Genomic DNA, 16062 nt, shown 5'->3' with positions numbered 1-16062 from the left:
GCCATACAAATACACAATTATGTTACAAGTTTCATAATAGTCATAATACATTAATATTTAATAATTAATACTACAAATTTACAAAAAAAAAATAAAATTAAAAATTAAAAATCCCGGTTAGAACCGGCGGTTCGAACCGGAACCGCCGGTTCTAGGAACCGGAACCGGAACCTTAATATAAGGTTCCGGTTCCGGTTTAATGAAACCAAGAACCGTGAACCGGCGGTTCGGAATCGGAACCGAACCGGAACCGAACCGCGGTCACGTCTAGTTGGATTGAAGATAACTGCTCAACATCAAGAGGAGGATCAACAAACAGTAACTGGAATTCCTTCTTCCCCTATGTGCTTTGGAACTTATGGAAGGCCAGGAACCAATTGGTGTTCCACAACTCTCTCATTCAACCAAGCATTATCTACTGAAGAGCTAGTCAAGAGGCGTTGGAGGCCAAGAATCTCTTGTTTAGAAGACACGATCCCATGCGAGGAAGCCAAACTTGGGTGAACTGGTCTCCGCCACAGCATGGTTTCATTAAACTCAACACCGACGGTGCCAATAAAGCAAGCTCCAACACGACGAGTGCAGGTGGAGTTTTTCGCGATCACCGAGGGTCATGGATTGTGGGGTTCTCTACCAAAATTGGGGTAGCAAACAGCTTCATCGCTGAGTTGTGGGGTCTCCGGGAAGGTTTGAAGATCGCTGTTAATCGAGGATTCAACAAACTTATCGTGGAAACAGACTCTAATACTATGGTACAAGCCTTAAACAAAGAAGAGGAGTCACGGCCAGAAGCTGACACGCTTATCGCGGACTGCAACTTTCTAATGAGTAAAGTCCAAGAGTTGGAACTCTGCCACGTTTACAGAGAAGAGAACCAATGTGCTGATTACTTGGCCAACTTGGGTCAAACCAGCCAGTGGGGGACATTAATTCTGGATCGATCATCCGCCTGACGGGGTCATTGACATCCTTTTTAAGGACGCCATGAACGCCGCGACTAGGAGGATTCGTTGAGTTTGCTTTTCTACCGGGGCTTCGCCCCTCTTGCACACACAAAAAAAAAGAGTAAGTAGGACAGCTAAAATGAGACAGATGGAATATAAAATAAGGGAAGTGAAAATATTAGGTCCGGGTCTGGGTCCGACTCCGGGTATTCTCTCTTTCCCTAGGATACTAACTCTTATGTTGAGGATAAAGGACAACAGACCAGATCAGATCTGATGTTGCTTTGTGAAAACTGTACCAGAGATTTTCCAACAGTGCGTGCACAATGAAATGAAATAATAACAATGCCTTATAGTATGACACTTTAATACAGTAGTATTTAATGGGTGCTGAACTTCGAATTAGGGATAAATGAGTCGAGCCGAGTTCGAGCTCGATAATTAATAGGTGGGCTTGAGCTCGATTGAACTAGAAAGTTGAAGCTTGAGTTCGGCTGGATTACGAAATGAGCCGATTTGTTTACAAAATGAGCTAGTTTGAGTTCAGCTCGAGCTTGAAGTCGACCAAACTCGAGGTGCGTTTTGGTGAGCCTCCCGGTTCATTAAGACTCTACTGCAACTATGCTTTGTGTGTTATAAAAATAAATAAGTACAACTCTACTAAACATAACGCATGCCATATAATGTTTGAAATGATTATGTCATATACTCCACCAAACATGCATCCACTTCCTTTGTTTATTCTCATTTATGGTTTAACCCCACAATCATCATCATTTCGGCATCGCTTTGAAGAATCCCTTGAAAAGAACCCTAACTGGCGGAAAAGTTATATTGTGGACCTAGGTACATTAAAATAGTAATGTATGTACATAAAAAAAATACTACAGATATATAAAAATGACACAAACGATAGTTAATCTATGTATTTAGAGTAGTGAATTTATGAACATATAGTAGTGAATTTATATATTTACAGTAGTGAATTTATGTACTTATAGTAGTGAATTTATGTATTTACAATAGTGTTTTTATGAATCAAATTTATGTACATTAAATAATGACTTTATGTATTTGTAATAAATTTATTTTAAACTTTAAAATGTTATTTAAAATATCTCAATTAAAGTTTTTTGGGTCAAAATCCACCGTTATTGATTAATCCATTATATTTAAATTTTAAAGTACCGAAAGATATGTATTTATAAGGATACAAATAGTCTCAGTTAGGATAAGAATGGCAGATGATATATTCTCAATAATACATGTAGAGAGAGAGAATTATAGTGTGCATAAAATATAGAGTCTTAATATGCCCCTTCAAGTTTAAGGTTCTCTAAAGAGAACATTAAGCTTGTCTCTTAGATCATTTAACATTGTTGTGGTTAGTGGTTTGGTGGAGATGTCCCCAATTGATCTGTTTGTAGATATTTAGTTTACTTGTAATTTATTTGATGCGACTTTGTCACGAATAAAATGGTAGTCGTTCAATTGATCAATTGTCACAGGTTCTTTATTGGTCAATGAGGAGATCGTCACGCGGTACTCAAGGTGGAGGCCTTTAAATAGATAGAGATTCTATTCATTCAAAATAATTGGTCGGCCGACTTCTGCAAGAAGTCCAATTAAAACATTAACTTTGCCAAGATACTCACTCGTAGTGGAATCCCCTGGCGCAAAGACTGCAACTGATTATGGAGACTCAGATATCGTGCCCAAGAAAAAAACTAAATGACGACTTCAATAGTCTGCCATAGAGTTCGGGACATGGCATGTCCCACTGCAACATACAAAACTTCATTGGACAGAGACGAGATGAGCATAGACAAAATAAAAGAATCCTGACAAACCAATTTTTCGCCCGCATTATCAGCTACAACGAGACACTCATCCGAAGCCATGATAAATGAAACCGGATACGATAACATGCCATCAACCCACTAAAATTTTGACCGCAACGAAATCAAACAAGTTAAGTCTTTAAGCCCAATTTCATTTTATACTTTTTCAAATATTTTTACCCCAAATAATCTAAATCCCATCATCGCGTTCAAACCTATAAATTTAAAATGATAAAGATGTCAGTTCGCTCCAAATAACCCACCATATTAACCCATCAGTGCCATCACTCTCAGCCCTTGCTGTCGAAGTTTCCTTTGAAGGAAACTTGGACAGTAACGGACAAAATCTGACCACTTTCCTTCCAAGCAACGAGTAATATCCCACTATCTCACACCCTAACTCTCATACTAATTATTACAGTCAAACATTCACCAGAAATCATTAAATTTATCTACTTTTCTGGACTGTATTTAATGTAGTACATCTATACTATTATAGCAGTAGATATATCTCTGCTCTCTCAGAGTCTCAGAACAGTATCTTGATACTTAAACATGGTTAAAAATGGTCTTCCTTTGCAGCTCACACTTGTCTGCTTCTTGCTTCCTCTACTTCAGCTCACAAAATCAGCGCCCGATGGTGCACTGATCACTCGGATTCCTGGCTTCAATGGCACTCTCCCTTCAAAGCACTATGCTGGGTATACACTCTTTTTTTTGGTTGACTTTGTATTTATTTGTGCATTTCTTTAAATGGGTATTTTGCTGTTTATAGGGCGGCTCCTTTTGTTGGTTGTTTGGTGATTTGTAGTAATTATTGTGTTTTTGCCCGGATTGATGTGGTGGAAAATGAAAGTATGACTTTTTCTTGTGTTTTGGTAATGACTGTTATCTGTTTGTGTTTTTGCTTGAATGGGAATTCAGGTATGTGACTATAGATGAGACCACTGGGAAGAAACTGTATTATTACTTTGTGGAGTCTGAAAGAAACCCATCCAAGGATCCAGTGGTGCTGTGGCTCAATGGGGGGCCTGGCTGCTCTAGCTTTGATGGCTTTGTCTATGAACATGGTAACTGTTCTAATAAGTTAACCCATACATAGCTTCTAACTTTACTATTTTGGCAGTAGCTAGAATGAAATTGCTGTTATGATCTGATGCCATTGTGTTTGTGTTTCGGAACCAAGTTTATGGTTTAGCTGCTTCAATCGTGAGATACTGAGATGTTGTTGGGAATTGGGTTTACACAATTGAGTGGTATCAGTGTGGAGTATGATTTACACACTGCATAATGCAAAAATAGTCGATTGGCACTTTCCTGGTTTTTATAGTGTTAGCCTTAGAAGAAGAGATTTGATTTCTCCATCTTCTTTCTTTATCTCATTTGCAGGACCTTTCAATTTTGAGCTAGGGAAGACAAGTGGTAGCTTGCCCACTCTGCATCTTAATCCTTATACCTGGTCCAAGGTAATAATTTATATGGATTCACATGTCCGATTTTCTTGTACTTGTAAAGGGATGGCAATTTATTTGCTGCACCCTGCATTCAATTCGCCCCTCTCTGTAACTATACAACTATATGACTTACCTGCCTTGCCCCTCCCTGCCACTATCAAGTAAAAACTTAGGACATATGCTTGAAAATATTATAAAAAAGATTAGTGACAGAAAATAGTATCTTTTTAATTTTTGTAATTTTTTTAAGAAGTCAATGTATTAACACTTATGTAGGATGTGAGATGAATATCATGCACTAACTGAGGTAGGCTTATATTATTATTATTATTATTTTTAATTTTGGAAAATGGTATTTGTACCAAATATTGTACCGATTGATAATTTGATATGGTTTCTGAAAAGTGTCAATTCACTAGCTATCTATGGATTACCTGATGAAGTCACATGAGATGGCACAAAAAATTTGGTCCATATAGCATTGTCATTTTCTTTTAATGAAAGAAATAAGAATGATGAAACTGTGATATTATCAAATCCCCAGGCTAAATGGAATCAGATTAACTGTCACTAATTCATCTTTCCCAAATTTAAACAGATCAGTTATTCTGTCTTGAAATTGTGTCATTTGTGTTTATATCCAACCAATAATTACCCAAAAGCAAAATAAAAAAAATGAGTACAGATTGGGGGATTTTTTTCCATGTTCATCACCTCTAATCTGTGTATACCTTCTGTTCTGCTGCACCTGTATCAAAACCAAAATTCTTCTCTATAATCCTAACCTTTAACCTTCAATCAACTCTCTACTTCACCAACTATATATTGATGAGATATAAGTATTGTGGTTGTATTTAATTTTCACTGATGACTTGATATTTATGGAAATTCTTCTAATCCTCTCAGGTTACCAATATGATATATTTGGATTCTCCTTCTGGTGTTGGATTATCCTATTCAGATAATGAAACTGACTACGTAACGGGAGACCTAAAGACTGCTTCTGATTCCCATACCTTCCTCCTCAAGGTATCCTACAAGTAACTGGGTCCATAGTTTTAAAAATTCTAAAACTTCCTTTTTATGACTTATTTTGGCTCTTCTGACGTGGCTTATTCTTGTTTGCTTATTGTTGAGACTAGTGGTTTGAGCTATATAAAGAGTTCCTTCCCAACCCGTTTTTTATAGCTGGAGAATCTTATGCTGGAGTATATGTGCCAACTCTATCTTATGAAGTAGTAACAGGTATTTCTTCTGGAAACTGATACAGACTGCAATGTTGAATGGAACTAAACTCTTTTCATTCTATTTGCTTGGCAGGTATTGATGCTGCTGTAAAGCCGGTTCTAAACTTTAAGGTGAATAATTTCTTTGCTTCATCTGTCAAGTTATGAACTTATGATTTTATACTTCTAAATAAATTTGTTATATGCAGGGTTACATAGTGGGGAATGGAGTAACAGATGATGAGTTCGATGGTAATGCTCTTGTGCCATTTGTACATGGAATGGGCCTGATCTCAGATACATTATATGAGGTATGGATTTCTTTTATTACCGTTTCTATGTTTTTGCATATGCTATTATTGTCACACTCTTTACTTACCTACTATTCGAACATATCTTTAATTCTCAGCCTTAAAATACGATAATCTATCCCCTCTATCCCTCTTCTCTAAGATAGTGCATAGATAATTCCTTGTGCTCTTCCACTGCATTTTGATCAGAAGGTAGTTTTCATAAGTAAAATCTAGAAGCATTAAGATTCAATTTATACTTAAGCATATACACAACTAACATTAATGTGGTCCTCTCGTTTCTAGCAACAATTCTCTTATAGTTCTTGCTTTATGAGCAGGAAGTTATAGCTGAATGCCATGGAAACTACTATGATCCCGACAGTAGCACTTGTGAGAACAATCTTGCAAAAGTTGATGCAGTAAGTCTTACGTTTATGCTATATTGTTTAGTTCTATTGGTAAAACATTGCTGTATTTGTTGCTTCGTTGGAGTTGGACCTGGATTAAATTTCTTAACATATACAGGAGATTGCGGGTTTAAATATATATGACATTCTCGAGCCATGCTACCATGCCAAAGAATCTAGTACGATCATGCATGTAAATCCAAAGTTACCATTGAGCTTCCGGAAACTTGGAGAGACTGAAAGGCCTCTTCCTGTAAGAACAAGAATGTTTGGCCGTGCATGGCCTCTTAGGGCTCCCGTAAGAGATGGAATTGTCCCAACCTGGCCTCAGCTTCTTCAAAGTGGCAGTGTCCCGTGCACTGTAAGTCAGTTTCAAGTCATTGCCTTAATACTTGTTCACCATAAGAAGTGTACTTAAACAGGAAAGCAACACTATATGGGTGTTCTTGCATATCCTTGTTTCTGTCGGAGTAGCATGCTCAGATCTGCTTGTCATATCTGTGCCTTAGATTGTTTCTTTTTGATAATATGAGAATTTTGGAAGGGCTTATGATCCCCCTTTATGTATGTGATCCATTTCACTACCCTTATGTGTTTGGTGATTTAATACACAGGATGATAGAGTTGCCACTGCGTGGTTGAGCAGCCCCGAAGTGAGGAAAGCCATTCATGCAGAACAAGTAAGTTGCTACCATCCGAGACTCTAAATTATCTTTTAGAGCAGTGATTGACAATTCTTTGGTACTACAGGAAGCAGTCACCGGTCCTTTTGAGCTATGTACAGATAAGATTACTTTTACGCATGATTCTGGAAGCATGATCAAGTATCATAAAAATCTAACTTCCCGGGGTTATCGGGCACTTATATTCAGGTAAACACCTTTTTTACCATGCTAGAGTGAGTACATAACATGGAGTTCCTCTCCGTTTGCATGTTCAAGGATAGACCTTCCTCGTGCTGGGGCTCTTCTAAGAATGCTTTTGCACTACGATCTGGTTCTTGACTGACCCCTAACGCCAAATATTTCTTGCAGTGGTGATCATGATATGTGTGTACCATTTACTGGGAGTGAAGCGTGGACAAGGTCAGTTGGATATAAGATCATCGATGAGTGGAGGCCTTGGATTGTGAATGAGCAAGTTGCAGGGTATGCTTCATCACAGTATTTGATATTTCTCGAACCTTTTTTTTTTTCTTGCTTTACAGTTTTCCTCGTCCTGTAATTGCTGACATGAAACTTCTTGCTGCAAATTTGATTTATTGTTTGCAGGTATATTCAAGGTTATGACTACAACCTCACCTTTCTCACCATTAAGGTACGGGGCACACAAGTTCAACAGCAAACCAAACATTGACTAGAAGCACTAGAACAAAAACTGTTTTCCTTTTATTTCTCCATTTTGTTAACTTCGGATTGGACGATAATTCAATCTGACTTCTCAAAATTTCAGGGTGCTGGGCACACTGTCCCGGAGTACAAACCTCAGGAGGCGTTGGCATTTTATACCCGCTGGCTCGAGGGCAAGAGCATATGAAACATTAGATACGATAGTGAAGTTGATTATTTCCTTTGAAAAATAAGGAATATTTATCCTCTTTTATTTGTGTGATTTTCGAGTTTGTAAAGAAACCATATCTGTCCTGAGAGGGGTTAGGAGAGAACAAGACTGTGAAAATGTACTGTGAATAAAATTCTTACTTTAAGGAACCCATAGAGGTTTCAATGTTCTGACAGTGTGAAGTACTGTGAAATTCTTACTGTTCTGCAATTATAGTTTTCGTAATACTGAAAGAATTGATCTTCATACAATACCATATCTGGTAGAAATGATTTAGTGTCAAATTTGGATATTGTTGAAAAGAATCTGTCTTGATTGTTACAGCTTTCATATGGAGATGCTATTAGGTATTCCTCTCCCCGAGAGGCTCCGGCCAGAAGCAGAATTGGAGACATCAGGATACAGAAGTGTGTAAGAAATTTTTGCAGGACCCCATCTGTTCGATAGCCTAAGGTCTGCGTTTCTTTCCCGAATTCTTTTCTCTACTTCTGTAAGCTCCTTTATGAATCTCCTGAACCTATGCTGAATCCATTCATCGTCCATCCAATAATCTGGTGATTGCTGCTGTCCCAGGTACACTTCATCTGATGCGTGCCTTGACACAACCTCTGCCAACGCCATGTGCAAGGTAACATCAAACCTGTTTGGTAACATTCCTAGGAAATACCTATCTGGGTCCTCAAGAAAGTCACCAAACTCTCTAGTCCCTTCATGGGGAATGAATCTCCGGCATTTTGTAGCACGGTTTGGTGGATAACCGGTGTATCCATAATGCCCGAAGTTCACTGAGGCATGAAAACCAGAGGAAAGCCATATGAGAGTTGTCAGAGCTTCAATTAGCTCAGAGAGTGTAGTCATTGAGAACCACCATGTTTCAGTGCTCTTATCGCCATGGCCAATGTTTCGAATCTCTGACCACCATTCTTGGATCTCATTATCTGATTTTAAGGACTCATCATCATGATAGAAGTGTGAACAGAAGTCTGCTACCCATTTCTTGATTGCTACCCATATCTCTAGTCCATCTGCACCATATGGATAATCTTCAATAACAAGCTGCACTCCAGCCGGATGTTCCGGGTTATAAAATGCCATGCCCCTGCATTTTCCAGATTCTGGTTAGTACAATATAACTTCTTTGGGAGAATTTCATTTTTTGTCCTCCAATTATAGCCGTGGTATAGACTTAGTACTTTAGTTATATGCATAACCATCTTTAACCCCTAAGTTATGCGCAAAGTGGTGAGTTTAGTCCCTGAAGGACCAAATCCGTCACTTTACTAAAAGTGACATATTGGTGATAGAAATAATCCCTAAGGGACTAAAATTGCCACTTCGCGCATAACTTTGGGGTTAAAGATGGCTACATATATAACTCAGGGGTCAAGTCTGTACCACGTGGGTACAACTGAAGGACAAAAAATGTAACTTTCCCTAACTTCTTTAATAGCTAGGAAGCATAACAGGTCTCCTCAATCTCTGAATATGAATATGAACCTTTTAACAAGATCAGCTGGAAGGCTTTGTTCATCAAATCTCCAGTGTTTATAGAGTGCAGAAGAGATCTCCATCGAGACTTCACCAGTGAAAAGGGTCTTCTCCAAGATCCCACCTGCATTCATAACCACTTTCCTGTACAGTGCATTGATGTGCATAGTGTCCTTGAAGTGCGGTTCCAGTAACCGGTGGACTGGGTGCATCCTACTTAACTGTCTTCTGGTGGCAACTATAAATGGCTCAACAACCGCATGAGTTTTTAACCTGTAAGAAAACTTCTGCTCGGTTACTATTATCTGGTGCAATTTAAGCTTATGGACAAGTTAATGCTAATGTTACCAGTGGTTGATTAATAGATGATAGCCAGAATCATTAACAGCGACGTGAGCTTTAGCAAGATGCCACATGGCCGCCTCAGATTCTTCAGCTTTGGGATAAAAAACCCTCTGAATTTCACGCTCAGATCCAGATGAAGAATGTGGAAAACAAAGTTCTATTGCCAGTGGCTTCAGCGTGCCATCATCCTTCAAGAATAATAGAGTTCTGGATGCATAGGCACATATGCCATGTTGGCTAACTCTCTCTAGAAATGGCATGAGATAATCATGGTGATCCAGTATGAAGATCCTCCACTGATTCATTGCCTTGAAGATTCATCAACGGCAAAGAAATTAACAAGAAACTCTAAAGAAATCGCATAGTAGAATGCTTGCTTGACAATAACTTGGAGGCTAACTATGAATTTCTGCATTGTTAATGTTTGCTTACCTCTTGAAGAGTCAAGCCGCCAAGATTATGCTGAATGCGTGATAGTTTGATGGAGCTGACCACCCCTTTACTGCTTTCCGGTGGGAATTTCTGCATCGGAAATAAAGGTAACATACAGTTCAGAAACTTGTTCAATTTAGAAATTCAGTTCCGAGCAACCTTATAGTACCTGCAAACATTGTATTACTGTTGCATTAGTTCCTGCAAGCATCTGTCTTGCAAATTCCTCATCCTCCTTCCATGCAAACTCATCTCCTGAAATATATAATTAGCAGGGAAGGATGAAGAACAATTTAGTCATGAAAACAAAAATAATTGGATAAGAATTCTGGCCATCCGCCAAAATGCAGCATCACCTCTTATGATTTGAGGCAGAGGAAATCTCACTGTGTACTCTTTGATAGCTGATTTTATCTTCTTGAAAAGCTCATCAGGTACTAGAGTTCTCAGTTTCTTTATTGCCCATTCGTCTACTTCATGGCTTTTGTACCGCCTAAATAGCCCATACATCTCAATGAACGAGTGGAAAGGCCTTGTGTCTTTGAAATCTCTGAAATCTGATTTTCCCTGAGAAACAACAAAATGCAAAGCAGCCTGAATACAGTTCTTGGTTAGCTCTGATAGCTTCTCAGGGCTAAATCTTTCATCTGGAGGGACAGTAATCTCTATGTCGAACACTCCCTTCTGGTTGGTTTTTTCCAGACCTGGAAATCGCCCAAGAAAAAAAAAATAGATATGTATGGCTGCTATAGATTTAAACAGAAATTATCCGTGGGAAAAGATTGGAGTAACCATTACTTTTGGATCCATTGTTACTTTGCTTGTGATTAGTTTTTGCTCTGCGTGGATATGGATACACATCAGATCCTCCCAGGACAGGTCTAACATATTGGGGCCCTCTAGCAGGATCGCCAAGGTCATCATACTTTCCATAATCATAAATCCGATCCCATTCTTCTATCTGTCCCGTTCCATCTCCTCTCAAGCTGAGCAGCTCTTCTTTCCTCAGCTCCAGCAGCCCATTTGGCGTTTCATTTGGAAGATAACACTACAGAATTCAAGAAAGATGTCCGGTGAGTAACTAAGCAATCATGCTTTAAACTAATGATATTCCTACTTACATTGTTGGAGAAGAAAACCCGGGCCACTTGAGTTAGCTGGGAGGGATAAATCCAAGAATTGCATTCAAAATGAATCAGCGTATCATCTTGAACCTGGAGAACCAAGGACTGAAGATAAAACTCATGTTTGTGCTGGTTTTTAACGATGAACGCCCCTGGAAGTCCAAAATCTGGTTCGACAGCAACTCTAAACCTGTACGATGTGGTTTTGATTCCACTGATCTTGTCTGTGATGCTCTTCCCTTGCTTCAGCTTTACTTTCTCGCTCAGCTTCCCTTTTCCAGTGCCTGCAAAATGTCCAAGTAAGTTTTCGCTTTTCACCACATTATGCGTACAAAAGACTCGTGATTTTTGTTATATATGATGATTGAACTCACTTGGGTCAACCTTGGTGGAGCTGTATAGTTGAATGGAAACTGATCTTCCAGGAACTGATTTTCCATCACTGTTCTGAACAATGAGTGCTCCAAAGATCATCTCATGATCCTTTCTTTGTTTTTTGCTTCTCATTCTTTTCAGAAATGGAATTGCAGTTGGAACTCCAAACAGGAAGAGAATTTTGGTAATGGGCAAGTTTCAAGCTTTGTGCATTGCTTCAGTTGTAGGCATTGCATCTATCCATTGCTTTCATTTTGGGGCTTTGTAGCTTCACCCTTGCATAAGAGGTTTTTTTGTGTGCATTTCGTAAATTCTGTTCATAAACAATAGCCTTCAAATTGAGAAGGTATTGAAAAAAATCAAACTGTATAAGAATCATGCCCCATTCACTCCACCACGCCTTTCAGGGGCATATTTTTCTCTTCTTGAATTTATGTTCTAATGTTCACATGTTGTGTTGGTAATTTTTTTATTTTTTTTTTTTATTTCGAGCAACTCCAGCCAAGCTAGTTGGATTGATGATTTAGTAATCACAAAGTTTTAAGTTCGATCATCCTTAATCTCAAAGACCCCTTGTGTTGGACTCCACTAACCCTATTACCCTGACAAATTATACAATGGACCACGGTCTATCTTGCATTGTAAACCTTTGTCCAAAAAAACATTCAGATTCTGTATTTGTAATTGACGCATTCTGTACCTGTAATTGAAAGTTTTTGTACTTGTAGCTATCATATTATGTGCCAGAAATTATAAGTTACTCTGTATCTGTTTACATATATAGAAATTGTTAACTGTAGGTACCTGAAAGTATAAAATTTTTTATCAGAATTCATTCATACAATTGCTGAATTGCATTACCCCAATTATTTTTAAGAATATTTTGAATATTTTAAATTAAATGAAAAATATTTTTTAAAATTTAAAATTAAAGTGAAAAAATAAAAGAAAATAAAATCCATGATCATATATATATAACAAGAATTTTATACCCTTTTCACTCATCGAGCTCTCTAAAATGGCGATCGCTAATCTGCACAAACTCTCTGCGCAAATCTCCCGAAACCCACTCCTCTCTCACTCCTTTCGCGCCACCGTTACTCGTTCCTCCGCGACCGTCTCATCGCCGACTCGCTCGGCAAAGGTCGCCGATCGGATCGTGAAGCTCTTCGCCATAGACCCCGATGGCCTGAAGCGTGACGTCATCGGACTCTCCGGCCAGACTCTTCTCAAGGCTCTGACCAACCACGGCCTGATCGAGCCGGCTTCTCACCGGCTGGAGGAGATCGACGCTTGCTCCGCCGAGTGCGAGGTCCACATTGCTCAGGAGTGGCTGGAGAAGCTCCCCCCGCCTACCTACGATGAGCAGTATGTGCTGAGGAGGAACTCTAGGGCTAGGGTTCTGAACAAGCACTCCAGGCTCGGATGCCAGGTTGTCCTCACTCCGGACCTGCAGGGGATGGTCGTGGCGGTTCCCGAGCCTAAGCCTTGGGATATTCCGTAAGAGGAATAGTGAGTTCTGTAAGGTTTCTGAACTGGAACTCCAGTGCTTTTACAGTTTTAATTGAATAATAATAATATTTTCAACTGCTTATACTACTTGAAATGTTCTCTTCATTTCACTCTGACAATTGTAAAATTCTATGGAATACCACTATTTCTGTTCTATGAAATGAATTTCCTTCATGGCTAGTTTGCAGTACAAGCTATTACACAGCGCCATTACTTTAAATTCAAAGCTTGTATTTACTGAAATGAGGATGATTCGGTGCTTTTATATACCTATTTATATAGGTCCTTAATCAGGTGAGAACCATGCCTCATATGAGAACGAGTCGTTCTCATATATATATATATATATATATATATATATATATATATATAAAATCTTAAAGCTCGTTCTCGTTCTCATATGAGGCATGGTTCTCACCTAATTGAGGACCTATATATATATAATGGATTTATCACTAACATTTACAGATGAAAAATTCATATGCACATGCTGCTAGGGGTGAAAAGACAAAGAAAATGCAGGTAATGGAGTTACTGTGGTAGTATACTTCTAAATTATAGAATTGAGCTGTTTAGTGTGGTGTTCTGTTTCTGAAGATCAGAGTATAGAGAGGATGTTTCAGTGAATAAAACTGTTGCCTTCTAAGATATGCCATGTAGGGATTGAAGCCATTGAACATTTGAAATTGAAAAGGCTTTTACCTTTCTTATGTAGCACCAAACTGCCAATTTAGACCTACTTTTCACAGTTGCTGGTGAAAAACTGAGCCTTATTTTGGTGTTTCTAGACCGTTATCTCCTACATGTTCTCTCGTGGAGTCGTGATTATTTTATAGTCCCTCATGTATTCTTGGCTTCTTCAATTGCTGGAGAGGGTGTTTTATAAGCCATTATCTCCCTCGTGTAGTCTTGCCTTGTTCAAATGCTGTAGACGGGTGGGGGCGTGTGGCTATCGCCTCTCAACCTGAGTGAGTACTTAACTCTTGGTTGTTGTGCTTTACTAACTCATGGCCATTATCCTCTCAGCCTGAGTGAGTACTTAACTCTTGGTTGTTGTGCTTTACTAACTCATGGCCATTATCGGATAGCTTTCTTCTCTGTCACATTATAGCTTACTTTATTTCATCTTAAACTGCTTCTCATGCTGACTTCATTAGTGTTTAGTTGTGGCTTGATTTTATATTGGTGTGAATGCGTGATCACAACAGTGAGATTCTACTTTCTATACCCTATTGTGTTTTGCATGTTGGTGTGTTATTGCTGATGGTGCAATCTTGTTGAGTGTGGAATGGGGTTTAGAAAAGATTGGCTAAGAACTGACTAGTTGATGGAAGACCTATTCTTGTCCAGGTTCCAATTAACCCTGAAGGTATGAACACAAACACCATTTCCACAACAATTGGCATCCAAATTAGTCTACTCAAGTTCAATCAATCCTAACCCTTCATGATCCCTGAATCTCCACTTGTCCCCACCTCCACCATACCTTTATTTATTTATTTATTTTGCACATTCCATTGGTATTAATGGTATCCGGCATCCCATACCATTAAATAAAACTAATCGAGTCAAGTTTTGGTGAGGCCCATTTGGGACAACTCTTCCAACCAAGGTATTTTTTTTTGTTACTGATAAACTCTCCCCTTTTTTTCACATGACACTAATTCGGGTTCAACCCAAATTGTGTTAGCCGAGTTTGACTCTTACTCGAAAAAAAATTAGTCTAGACCTCTTTACAAGAGGAATCTCTCACTCCTGTCTTCAATGAAACTAATCTAATTGAGTTCTGATCTAGTCCATTTGAGCTAACTCTCCCAAACACGGTATCTTTTTGGTTACCTTAGATACCTCCCATTTTCATTTGACTTATGATACATTCTGATTTTGAGATTTTGAGACAAACATTGGTATCCTCAAGTTATGCTAACCCTCGTTATCCCTTCTTAATTCCTCCATTGACTTTTACTTTTTCCTATTTATTTACTTTTCCCTGTTATAATGTTTCTGTCTTTTTCTTGCAATTCCAACTAACCTTGTTTTCTCCCTTATGAATTTGTTTCCTCGTTCACTTTCACCATTGTGAACGTTCATATTCCTATTGATATCTCTCTCATAACTGGTATCTCCACTTTCCTCATATATATTCTCTTGCAGGCAACATAAACACACCAAAAGAACCCAAAATCTTGATTTACTAGGCTCTCCGTTGTCTGATTGTACTGTGCTCCTAGGGGAATGGATCCGGCGGAGCTTCGTCGGGTTTTCCTTATGTTTGACAGGAAAGGAGACGGGAAGATCACAAGGAAGGAGCTGAGCGATTCGTTGGAGAAGCTGAACATACACGTTCCGGAGAAGGAGCTGATCCAGATGATCGAGAAGATTGACGTGAATGGGGACGGGCATGTGGACATGGAGGAGTTCGGGGCGCTGTACGAGGCACTCTTGGACGAGAGGGGCGTTGGGGGAGACGACGAGGACATGCGGGAGGCGTTCAACGTGTTTGACCAGAACGGCGACGGGTTCATCACCGTGGAGGAGCTCCGGTCGGTGCTGGTGGCCATGGGGCTGAAGCAGGGAAGAACCGTGGATGACTGCAAGAATATGATTGCCAAGGTGGATGTGGATGGGGATGGCATGGTCAACTATGATGAGTTCAGGAAGATGATGAAGGGTGGTGATTTTGCTGCCTCAAGCCCTTCAGACTAACCTGCAAAGGGAAAATGAAAGCATGCATGTTGTATTCAAGTTTAGTTGTAACAACCACTCTTGTCATATTGTGGGTACATTTGTACTTTGTATACCATTTATAAACTAAAGGGAGAGCAAATTTATGTATATAGTCTATATTCAACTAATATCTCTAACATTTCTTACAAATCGATCAACATATTCACACCCTTTGAGCAGAGTTCTGTTGATTGATCAAGTCAAAGTCAAGTTAATAGTCTGTTTTGCTGGTAGTCAAGCCTTCTAGGACAAAGGTAATCGGGAGCTCTCGGGCTTAGAGGGCAAATCCCTTTTTTTTTGGGGTGGGGGGTGGGGGGGGGGGGGAAAAAAATAT

General features: G+C 39.1%; 5 protein-coding genes across 6 annotated transcripts in view; 3 read left to right on the top strand and 2 right to left on the bottom strand.

Annotated features, from left to right (window-relative positions):
• Positions 1 to 3137: 3137 nt before the first annotated feature.
• On the top strand, positions 3138 to 7907 carry LOC116004540 (serine carboxypeptidase 1-like). Its single transcript, XM_031244635.1, has 14 exons — positions 3138 to 3486; positions 3710 to 3855; positions 4175 to 4251; positions 5146 to 5268; positions 5382 to 5484; positions 5560 to 5597; positions 5675 to 5776; positions 6097 to 6177; positions 6284 to 6526; positions 6780 to 6845; positions 6916 to 7037; positions 7200 to 7313; positions 7437 to 7482; positions 7618 to 7907. Exons 1-14 carry the CDS (start codon positions 3341 to 3343, stop codon positions 7699 to 7701), a joined length of 1491 nt encoding a protein of 496 aa, XP_031100495.1. The 5' UTR covers positions 3138 to 3340; the 3' UTR covers positions 7702 to 7907.
• Positions 7908 to 7941: 34 nt separating this feature from the next.
• On the bottom strand, positions 7942 to 12623 carry LOC116004539 (linoleate 9S-lipoxygenase 5-like). Its single transcript, XM_031244634.1, has 10 exons — positions 12482 to 12623; positions 11489 to 11802; positions 11112 to 11398; positions 10789 to 11038; positions 10347 to 10694; positions 10160 to 10245; positions 9991 to 10080; positions 9562 to 9866; positions 9223 to 9486; positions 7942 to 8824 (listed from the first exon to the last, which is right to left on the bottom strand). Exons 2-10 carry the CDS (start codon positions 11619 to 11621, stop codon positions 8053 to 8055), a joined length of 2535 nt encoding a protein of 844 aa, XP_031100494.1. The 5' UTR covers positions 11622 to 11802; positions 12482 to 12623; the 3' UTR covers positions 7942 to 8052.
• LOC116004542 (ferredoxin-2, mitochondrial-like) lies at positions 12498 to 13191 on the top strand. The gene has a single exon (XM_031244639.1). It carries the CDS (start codon positions 12508 to 12510, stop codon positions 12991 to 12993), a length of 486 nt encoding a protein of 161 aa, XP_031100499.1. The 5' UTR covers positions 12498 to 12507; the 3' UTR covers positions 12994 to 13191.
• A 1670-nt stretch (positions 13192 to 14861) lies between these two features.
• Positions 14862 to 16062, bottom strand: part of LOC116004541 (protein FAR1-RELATED SEQUENCE 5-like) — a 4209-nt gene continuing 3008 nt past the window's right edge. For both annotated transcript variants that reach the window (XR_004094816.1, XM_031244637.1), the window contains one exon: positions 14862 to 15708. The gene's annotated coding sequence lies outside the window, so the exon portion shown is untranslated. The remainder of the gene's footprint in view (positions 15709 to 16062) is intronic.
• Positions 15206 to 15856, top strand: LOC116004543 (calmodulin-like protein 3). Its single transcript, XM_031244640.1, has one exon. The coding sequence runs from the start codon at positions 15237 to 15239 to the stop codon at positions 15705 to 15707; it is 471 nt and encodes a 156-aa protein (XP_031100500.1). The 5' UTR covers positions 15206 to 15236; the 3' UTR covers positions 15708 to 15856.

This window comes from Ipomoea triloba, chromosome 14 (assembly GCF_003576645.1).
Source record: "Ipomoea triloba cultivar NCNSP0323 chromosome 14, ASM357664v1".
In the NCBI taxonomy this organism is placed as follows: domain Eukaryota; kingdom Viridiplantae; phylum Streptophyta; class Magnoliopsida; order Solanales; family Convolvulaceae; genus Ipomoea; species Ipomoea triloba.
The sequence above is the reverse complement of the archived record's forward strand: the minus strand, read 5'-3'. Positions and strand labels throughout refer to the sequence as shown.

Excerpts from the sequence above, each read along its gene's own strand:
- LOC116004539 (XM_031244634.1), bottom strand. The coding sequence starts at position 11,621 with ATGAGAAGCAAAAAACAAAGAAAGGATCATGAGATGATCTTTGGAGCA. Across the intron at positions 10,695-10,788 it reads AAGTAACAATGGATCCAAAA|GTCTGGAAAAAACCAACCAG; the intron begins GTAATGGTTACT and ends GGCGATTTCCAG. Across the intron at positions 8,825-9,222 it reads CCAGCTGATCTTGTTAAAAG|GGGCATGGCATTTTATAACC; the intron begins GTTCATATTCAT and ends TGGAAAATGCAG.
- LOC116004543 (XM_031244640.1), top strand. The coding sequence starts at position 15,237 with ATGGATCCGGCGGAGCTTCGTCGGGTTTTCCTTATGTTTGACAGGAAA.
- LOC116004542 (XM_031244639.1), top strand. The coding sequence starts at position 12,508 with ATGGCGATCGCTAATCTGCACAAACTCTCTGCGCAAATCTCCCGAAAC.
- LOC116004540 (XM_031244635.1), top strand. The coding sequence starts at position 3,341 with ATGGTTAAAAATGGTCTTCCTTTGCAGCTCACACTTGTCTGCTTCTTG. Across the intron at positions 7,038-7,199 it reads TATCGGGCACTTATATTCAG|TGGTGATCATGATATGTGTG; the intron begins GTAAACACCTTT and ends TATTTCTTGCAG. Across the intron at positions 7,314-7,436 it reads GTGAATGAGCAAGTTGCAGG|GTATATTCAAGGTTATGACT; the intron begins GTATGCTTCATC and ends TATTGTTTGCAG.